At 45.7% G+C, this 9,572-nt stretch overlaps 1 protein-coding gene across 1 annotated transcript; it reads right to left on the bottom strand.

Annotated features, from left to right (window-relative positions):
- Positions 1-490: 490 nt before the first annotated feature.
- Positions 491-5,210, bottom strand: BMP10 (bone morphogenetic protein 10). Its single transcript, XM_062510749.1, has 2 exons — positions 4,877-5,210; positions 491-1,434 (listed from the first exon to the last, which is right to left on the bottom strand). The coding sequence occupies exons 1-2, from the start codon at positions 5,208-5,210 to the stop codon at positions 491-493; spliced, it is 1,278 nt and encodes a 425-aa protein (XP_062366733.1).
- Between the last annotated feature and the right edge of the window lie 4,362 nt (positions 5,211-9,572).

Raw genomic sequence — 9,572 nt, 5'->3', positions numbered from 1 at the left:
GACATAAGATCTACAGAGATTAATTAAGAAAAAAATGAGCACGTAAAGACCTTTATAAAGATATTACAGAACACTGAACAATCTAGGTGTGATTGCCCATCACTCACATATCTTTAACAGCTCTGGAAAGCCCTGGAGATGCCAATCAACATTGATAAAGTACAAAAATACGCCTTTATTTCCGTGAATTTAGATCTGCCCTTTTGGCACCAAGAGCCCTCCCAAACAATCCAGTGATCAGATCCATGCCCTGACAGGAGGAGAGACTCAGTAGCGATCTGGACAGCGAAGAACAGCGAGAAGGAAGCAAATGGAACAAAATATACAATCCCTACATGACGTGCCCATTCCCCATGACAGGAAACATACAATTATCTGTACAGGCCTCATTAAATAACCTCATTAAATAGCAAATCCCAAATTTACAAATTTACAGACTGAATAATTAAATACTCCCCCTGTGCCCTCCCTGTGCATGCATTCCCTCCTACTATCTGCAGCCACATTCTGACACCACCATGCCCTCGTACTTGAACTTGTAGGTGACCACCCCTGCATCCAGGTAGAGGATAGAGATGGGGTCGAGTTTGGTGGGCACGCAGCAGGCCTTGGAGGCTTTCTGGGGGTTCTTCAGGTGAACCAAAGTCTTGACTATGGCATGTTTGGTTGGTGTGACGTGCTCTGTCAAGGGGTAGGCACACACCCCATGGCACTCATAAGCTTCGTACCCCGCTGGGGCAATGATCCAGGAGTCCCAGCCAATCTCCTTGAAGTCGATGTAAAGCGGAGTCTTTTTGCAGTAGTTGCCTTTGGCATTCCTCCGGATGCGGGCGGTGGAGTCGTAAATGATGTTGGAGCGCATCTGGAGCAGCGCCTCCTCCCCGGGCTGGTCGTGGAAATTACCGACCTCCAGGTTCTCCAGGTCCAGGAGCTGCTCGTGGTCTATCATCTCGTTCAGCTCTTCCTTCTCCTCCTTTTTGTCATTGCTTTGGTCGTCAGAATACACAACTAACAGGGGCACGTGCTTGGCCTCAGAGTTAATGTCGATATCGAGTTTCCCTTCCCCGTTCTGCTCCTCCCCTTCCCTGCTCTCAATGTGAACTTCCAGCCGGTGCGTGGTCAGCCCTGCCCTGCGCCAGCGCCGGATGGCCTCAGTCACCTCAAAGCTCTCCCACTCGCTGCTCGTGCCGTAGATGTGCCTGGAGGCCAGGGCCACCATCTTCCTCTCTTCCCCAGCCCCCATGTGGATGTTCTCCAGCACTTCAAAAATGGTCACCTTCCTGTCAAGCCCTTCGTAGAGCCTCTGGTCCCTCTCTACCAGGGTGTAGAGCCTCAGCTCTGCCATGGTGATTTCCTCATGGTGAGGGATGGAAATGTTGAACAGGAGTGGGTATTTCCGAGTTCCCGTAATGCCAATAGGGTGGGAATCCAAGTCTGCAAAGCACAAAAATCAAATGTTTTTGGATAGTCAATACATCGAGAAGCACACATGCTGAAGGCCATCCAGCATGCGAGGTTTCACATGGACAGCTCCAGGAAAATGTTATTTCAGCACTTCCTACAACTGTTCTTGGAAACAGGGCTGAGGTTATTTTAGATGTGTAAGGACAAGAAGTGCCCAGACAAGCTACAGACCTGGATTTAGTGATCCTCCTTCTGTCCCCAAGCTTTTCAGGGACCTCCTTGCCAACTGGAAGGTTTATATATTGAAAGCGTGTTGCCTAATATTGACGTAAAAACCACTTTTAGGTTGCTGCACAGCAACTATTTAATAAACAAGGGAAAACATTCATTGGTGCAGGAAGGCAGAAGGATGTGGCACTGGACCCAACATGAAATGGGCAACATAAAAACTGCAAGCACAAGAAATGTGTGTGCTGTTGTGTTCCTGTGCTAGTAGGAATTCCCTGCTGCTTAGACACCCCCCAGATATGGAAAGGGCCAAGCACTAGGGGAAGAAAAGCTGCTTTGGAAGATGTTTTACATCAGGAAGACCAGGTGGTGACACCAGGGTGACCTGGCAGCCATAGCTCCCCGCCATAGGCTTTGGGTGAGCAACCAGCTGCCCTCAGCCAGGCCCCCTGGGCACCTTTAGCAATAGAACAGGTGTGAAGGACAATGGCTGGTGTCACCTGTGCTGCCTGTCCTGGATGCACTGCTAGTGTCTGCACAGCAGCATTAATTTCTTCCCAGAGTGCAGGATCTGCTCACAAGGGTGTGCTTGCTGCCTCCTTGCAACCCAGAAGGCACATTGGGACACAGAGCCTGGAACTATAATTAATGCAAAGGCAAACTGTTTGTGGCCTCTTACTCCCTTCATCTCTACCTTGCCCTATTTCTGTGTTTGTAGAAAAATTACTCTGATAAAGCCACAAGGCCTGGCCATGCTCCATCAGGGCACTTAGGCAAGCCATGAACTTCAGCACATGACTTGTGCTGTTTAACTCCAGTTTGTAGGCTTTAAGCCACCTGCTCTTTCTTTTTCTTCACAAATAAAAAAAATGTGGGGGGATTCTGCTTCCATTCCCCTGTCAGCTGGTAAAGGTGGGAACAGGACCCTCTGTGCAGAGCCAGGGTAGGAGATGGCCCTGAGCACCTCTCATATAGCCAGGATGTGGCTCTGCTCTTCAGCTGCAAAGTCCATAGGGTGCCAGACCTCCTCCTGTTTCCAGTACCCTCCTGGGAGGGTTGGGAAGGGAGATTTGGAGTCCATAGAAAAATAAAAATTTCCCTTAAAAGTTTCCCTTTATTTGAAGTATTAAGCGTGATTACAGTCCCATTTACAAGTAAACTGTTATGGTCAATGGGTTAAAACAAAGAGCTAATTCCAGCCATGCCACCTGTTATATTTCTATAATAAAGGATTTAATGGATAGTAATGAAATTGAGATTACTGCCAGTTTTCAGCAGAAAGTGAACAAAACAATTCCATGGTCTGTTTCTCCTGTCCTTCTCATTGTAAGCATTTAATTTCTCTATCAAAAGAGCTCTTGAGCATGAAAGGGATAGTTCTTAATTATACAGACTTTGAGGACACATGAAAAACATGAATTACACAGTCCTTAAACTGCACGCATTTGTGAAGTTGTGTTCCCATCAATAGTCTTGCTTTGCATCTTGCCAGTTTGGATTGGAAGAGATGAGAGAAAATCTGAAATGGCAGAAATTTAAGGGGAGTTTTTGGGAGCTTTCCCCATTTTATGCAGCACTTCTGCAAGAGGCACAGCAGAACAGCACAGAGCTGCCAACACCACCTGGCAAAGACCAGTTTGTGCTATTTCACTGCTGCAAACCTGAATTTTTGCAGGTGGAGTGATTTCATATTTGCATCACTAAACCACAGGGTGTTTTATTCTTTACCACACTGTACTTGGCAATCTTTGTCCCTTTTTCAGCTAACACAAAATGAAAACAGCACCTCCCATGTGTGTGCCTTCACTAATGCTGCTGAGTAGAGACAGGCATGGCAAGGTGAGCAACTGGCCACCATTGCCTGCAGCTGGTTTGCCACCAACTCTCCAATAAATTTCTCCACGCTGCAGAAAAGGATATGGAAAGAAACTTTAAGCCACAGTGCAGAGTCTCTTCATACCAGAAACGTGCTGCTGGTAAAGAGTGCCTGGGCCTGGAAGGAGATGGGAGCAGAGCAGGGCTTTGGGATTCTCTCCTGGCATCTCACTGCCCTGCAAAACTCAAGTGACTTCCACTCAGCCTCTCCTGACAGCTCATCATTCTGAAATGGCAAACGTTGAGGAAAAAGCAATCATGTCTTTAACTTCATTAATTAAACCAACAGAGGATGAGAGAGGCCTCGTGGCAGCTTGAACAGCCACCTGTGCCCCATGAACATCAATCAAAGCACTTGAATTTGCCATGTGGATTAATGGACACTTGGAATTGTTTAGTTAAAAAATGCTTTTAGCATAAAACCTGTTGGTGCATAAAGGTATTGGCAAATTATTGAATATTAGTGCTGCAGCATTATCTCATCCTCATTGAACTGAGGGGAACATGGAAGGAAAACCAGAAGAAAACAGAGAGGGAAATGGCACAAGGGCATTTGCTCGGTTGGAGCAGAGGGTGAATAATGCCAAGGGTATGTCTTTGATCCCTGTGTGGGCCATTCACTTGAGAATTGGATTTGATGATCCTTGTGGGTCCCTTTTAATTCAGAATATTCTGCGATTCTGTGATATTTAGGTTTCTTCAGGTTTTGTTTGTTTGTTTTTATTAGGATATAGTCTCGTACTCCAAAGTAAAACCTATTGGTTATCCAAAATTCCTCTCCACTTATTTCTGGAGAAAATAAGTGAAGAAAATAATATTCTGGAGAAAAATTTTGTATTTTCTGGACTTTGCACCAATGCCAAAGGAGGAAAACTTTACAAATGCCATGGGAATCAACAGTGAAAAGCTTTAACAGAAAGCTGTACTTGATTAAGCTCATAATTTTAAAATATTGTATTCAAATATATTTATTAGAAAATACACTTTGAACAGTGTGTAAAATGAGCCTTGCTTTAGTTTCAAATATTACTTAAGGTATCCATTTAAAGAAATCAACCTGATTACAAATTATGTGTGTGACTGTGTGTCTAAAGAAATTGATACATCGAAATTACACTTGGTGCTGCACAAATGTTAAAGAAACACCTTCCCCCAAAACCCTGCAGTCTCCGGAGCAAAGGACAAGGACTCTCTCACCAGAGCTGGAGTCAGGGCAGCCCTGCCACAGCTGCTGATTTCCAAGGCCATACTCACCAAAATGCCTTTTCCCCGGCATGCTTCAGGCTCTTTACCTGGTCAGGATATTTCACACTGGCTCTCTAAAGATGCTCCTTTCTATCCACTTCTCCCAGAGATGAGCAGCTCTTACCTTCATTTTTGAAGCTCCTTATGATGTTTGCAGAAGGCATCGATGTCCTATCTGTGGCAAACCTGTTGTACAGTTCTAGCATGTACTCTGGTGGGTCCACCTTGGCTGACTCGTGTAGAGGGATGTCAGAGAGGTTCAACGTCTTCAAAAACTCATTTTTCATGTTCTGGAGCAGCGTGTTGAAATCAACTCCATCTTGCTCAGAGAGGATCTCATCAAAAAGAGGCACATCTTCCTCCAGGGAAGAGTGCTCCAAGCTGAGGATGGGACTGCAGGCTGCAAGGTGAACCAGGAGAGAGAGGACAGCCCAGAGCAGGAGAACAACAGAATCCATGGCTTCGCCCGCGCCTCCAACCGTGCTCAGCGAACTCTGGCTCTCGTGTGGGCTCGGTGGCGGTTTTATCCGCTGGGTTGTGCGCGGCTTGTGTCACAGAGGGATGACAAGTTTGGAAACTCTTGTCTTGAAACTTGTGATCTGTCCTGTCTGTCTTTCCCTTCCCCCTCCCCAAAACCAGGTCTCGGTAATTGGATCTCGCTCTCCTCTATGGCCGCCTTGCCTCTTATCTCAGCCAGTGGAAGCTGCTCACCAGATTTGTTGCTATCTCGCCATCCCCTCTCCCTTAATGAGCGTTTTGTAAACATTCTGAGCGGGACTCTCAGAGATAGGACAAGTTTCTCCTCAGAGAGGAGCTGCCCTTCCTTTCTCCCTCCCGGTAGCTGACTTTGCCTGCCGTGCGTGAACCGTTTCCATCTGCGTGGATTTCAGGCAAACACGTAAATTCCATAGAACCTCTCTCCAAATGCACCCATTTCACACCAAGGGCAAACAACAGCTCCCTCTGCCCTTTTCAAAACTACTTTACAGTCAGGTCTTTGTGTTAAACTTAAAAAGGGATTTCTTAGGGAAAAATTCTCTTCTTCTGTACTTGTGCAGTGCAAAACCTGGGAGAAGAGCTCTTGGTGCTACCACAGCACAGAGTCACCAGGGCCTGGATGCAGAGGAGAAGAGCTCAGAGTGAGCAAGGAGAATCACATCCTCTGAGGGGCACGGAGCTGGACTAAGTGATCCTCCTGGGTCACTTCTGACTTGAGGTATTCGATGATTCCATGACTGGACTATTTGCAAACGATTCAGGGAATCTTAATTTCCTTCATCTTTCATATGTGACTCAGCAAATCACAGTTATACTTGACTTAGTAACAGCAGTGGTAATTAAAAATTATTAAAAATACCAAAGGCCAACAGGTGAGTCCGATTTCAGGTTCACATCAATTCAAACAGATCAGGCACACAGTGTGGAGAATACCGAAATGGCTTTGCAAAAACATGCGCTAAAATTAATGGCGCTTTTTGTGTTAGCATGCAAATGTCAACAAAATATGAGCAGTGTGCAGGTAAAAATTGGTCTGGTTCACAGATGACATTGTCCACTTAAATCTCCCTGCTCTCCATGGACTTTCCAAAGTGCTCTTGTTTTGGCAGAGTGGCCAGAGCTCAGTGCCTGTCCCCAATGGGTTCAGCACTCAAGATAAAGAGGCATTTCTGCTCATGCTGCAGAGCTTTTCCTTGCACTAAGGACTCTACCCAAGGACTAAACCACTCACCTGCTGGATTTTCTGGACTCTGCTTTTTGTCTAAGCACATCCATTGATTTGCTGCCCCATCTCTGTAATTTTCTTCCTTCGTCATTTGCCTAAATCTATCACAAACAGCCACAACAATGAGAACCCCACTCAAGTAATGCGTGTTTAGAATCCATCCTCTATGTCTTTAATTAAATATCTGTATTTTTGTGAAAATCATGTGCAGTATGGCTATCAGGGAGCCAGACACTGTCATGGTATTTTTACCTCATTTTATTCAACTTTTCTTCTTCTGAACATGGGAAACCTGATGCTAGAGGAAAAGTGTGCTATCAAAGTCCCTGTTATTGCTACACCACCTTAGAAGTAGATATTTGAGTTTAGCAAGATTAATTTAGACCTCACTGTGGAGTTCATGGCTATCTGTAAATCCTCTACAGCCTTATCAAAAGCTGATCTCTGGATATTTTGGTTTTCCAGAGCTGAGCACAGAAATCTTGGAGAAATTTTGGGGCAGTTCCAGTTGCTTCTGTTTGTTAATAGAAAAGCGCAGTCTTCTTTTTGATGATGATTCATTACCAAATTAAGGTCTTTACTTCCACAGGAAGTGAGGTTAACATTAAAACCCCTGAGAATTGGCTCAGCCTTAACTCTTCGATGCTCCACAGCAATGAGTCCTGTAAAGAAAAGTCTTTGGGGCTGTTTGTCACAGCCAATGATGCAGGACATTCATGAGGGTGATAATGCCTCCAGAGCATTTCCTTTTTTAATGCTTCAATATTAATTTCAAAAAATGAACTGATTTCATATATATATATATATATATATATATAAATTATATATATGTATACATAAATAATCAGCTAAGCACATTGTAAGAGATGCTGCTGGCTGCACTGGGATTTGTGGAACTCCTTTCAAAGGGATTGGGTGTTTCTTTGAGGCTCAGGGTTGAAGGCTTTGAGTTTAAAAAGATTTCTTCAATATTTTTGTCACTCTGAGTTTTTTAGTTGAGTTTCCTCTCTCACTATGAACACACTGAGTATTTTGGGGTCTGCAGCTCACCCTTGATGTGAGACTGAATGAAATTCTCTGTTACTTCGTTGATGCAGATGAGCAGTTCCAGAGCCAGAGGAGCTTTTTTAGCTTTGTTCCCCTTTTCTATGAACTAAGCCTCAGCCTGTTGTGCAGCCCTGGATGTCTGAGTGCCAACAACATCACAGCATCATCCCAGCTCTGGGGTGCTGGGAGCAGCACAGGGGCAGGGCTGGGACCTCCCTGGGCCCTGCTCAGCCCAGACACGTTTGTTCTGAACCTGTCATTTCCCACCCTTGCAAGCATCACTGTGTAAAGCAAAAAGCAGTTTTGAGCGCAGGGATCTGACATCCATTTCCTCACCCACAAGTGTAATCTTGCCTCAGTGGCTCATTAGGAACACAGTTCCTGCTCAGACATTCCAAGTGTTTTTGCATTTCCTCTCTGGTTTTGATAAGTCCTTGAACAATGGTGGAGTTCAGGGCTTTGTGCTGAGTTTCCTGACTTATTCCATGTAGACCTGGCTGGGGATCTGCCAGATGAGGAATACCCAGAGAGCACATCTGGTATAAAAGCAGCTTCCTGTTTCCTTAGGCTGCAGGCTGATGATTTTAACACACTGATAATTGTTTTTTCTGAATTGAATTGTGTACCAGAGGGCTTTAGTTCATGTCACTGAAATGGTTTGTCCTTTTCCCCCCATATGCACTGCAATTGGCACATATAGTAAGTATCCTAGAAAGAAATTGCTATTAAAAAAATCAGTGCTAACTAGATCACCTGAGGTAGCGGGAGAGGGAACATTAATAAGCATCACAATTTAACTATGATTCAATCTGTAGCATCAACAGTGACCCCTTTCATCAGCAGGAGGTGGTTCATTGGGCAGCCTAGGTTACAGAAAGGTCACAGAAACGTCTCCTGGCCCTCACTGTGAGGGAGCTGATGTTCATCTCCCACTTAATCTGCAGTTGTGTGTGGGAACATGAGTGCTGGGGAAGAGCCACTGGAACTCCCAGATCACCAGGCGATCCCTCCTCACCTTCCTCCTGGATCTGCTGGTGGTGGAGAGGCACCACGGGCTGGACAGGATCCCTTCCTCTGCCATGGGAAGAACTGGAGAAGAAAATCAGCCCAGGGAGCAGAGAGGCCCTACTTGCCCCCAGTGCTCAGCAGAGAGGGCAGGAACAGCTGAGCTTCTGCAGCCACTCCTGGGAACCCCCAGCTTGTCCAGAGGGTTCATCCTGAGGATTTTGGGGGTCCAAAATCCAAAAGGCTCTAATCTCAGGCACCCCACTTCTTCCTCCCAGCTGATGCCTCCAGAGCTCCTTCTGCCAAGAGGAGCAGCAATGTGGGGGCAGGAATATGGGGGCTGGAGAGTGTTGAAGGTGGGAAGTGAGGCAGGGCTGAACCGACTGCCAAGGTCGGGATACACGAGATCCAGAGGGGGTGATGATCCTCTGGGCAAGAAGGAACATGAAGTCATTTTTGAGTATCCTCACCCTTCCTTAACCTGTTTATTGGGATGGAGGAACACCTGCTCTCAGACAGAGGCTTGGAGCAGCCTCGGAGGGGGAACCTTTCCCAGAAGGTGATCAATATTTGCTTGAGTGCCCTGGGCTTTCTGGGCATGAATAGTTCCCCAGAGGACAAGAATTCAGCCACTTACAGTGTCACATCTCATTTCCCCACCTGTAAACTCATGTGGGTTTTGGTTCAGCAGCCCATACCTTAAAAATTTCATTATCACTTTTAAATTAGAATGTTACGGCATAGTAGTCTTCTTTCAAAATGTAAAAAAAAAAAAAAAGTTTCACTGGTCCTTTTTTTTTCTTTTTTCAGGGATTTTGGGTCAAGGCTGCTCTCTAATCAGGGGCCTCAGTCACACCATTGCAGGGAAGCAGGAGAGGGATGCAAGCAGGCTGTTGCAACCACAACATGTGATTTGAGGTTTTCCAAAATACAGGGATGGAATTATTGCAAAAATGCCCCACAACGGTCCCTGTCAGGAGATAGCTGTGGCATGAGGCAACTGCTGGGTGTGAGATGGGAGATAAAGAGGAGTGTGACACTGACA

Source organism: Cinclus cinclus, chromosome 29, assembly GCF_963662255.1.
Source record: "Cinclus cinclus chromosome 29, bCinCin1.1, whole genome shotgun sequence".
Taxonomy (NCBI): domain Eukaryota; kingdom Metazoa; phylum Chordata; class Aves; order Passeriformes; family Cinclidae; genus Cinclus; species Cinclus cinclus.
The sequence above is the reverse complement of the archived record's forward strand: the minus strand, read 5'-3'. Positions and strand labels throughout refer to the sequence as shown.

Bases quoted from the DNA above. Each gene is read 5' to 3' on its own strand.
- BMP10 (XM_062510749.1), bottom strand. From the start codon at position 5,210: ATGGATTCTGTTGTTCTCCTGCTCTGGGCTGTCCTCTCTCTCCTGGTT. The intron at 1,435-4,876 runs GTAAGAGCTGCT...TGTGCTTTGCAG, and splicing joins AAGGAGCTTCAAAAATGAAG to ACTTGGATTCCCACCCTATT.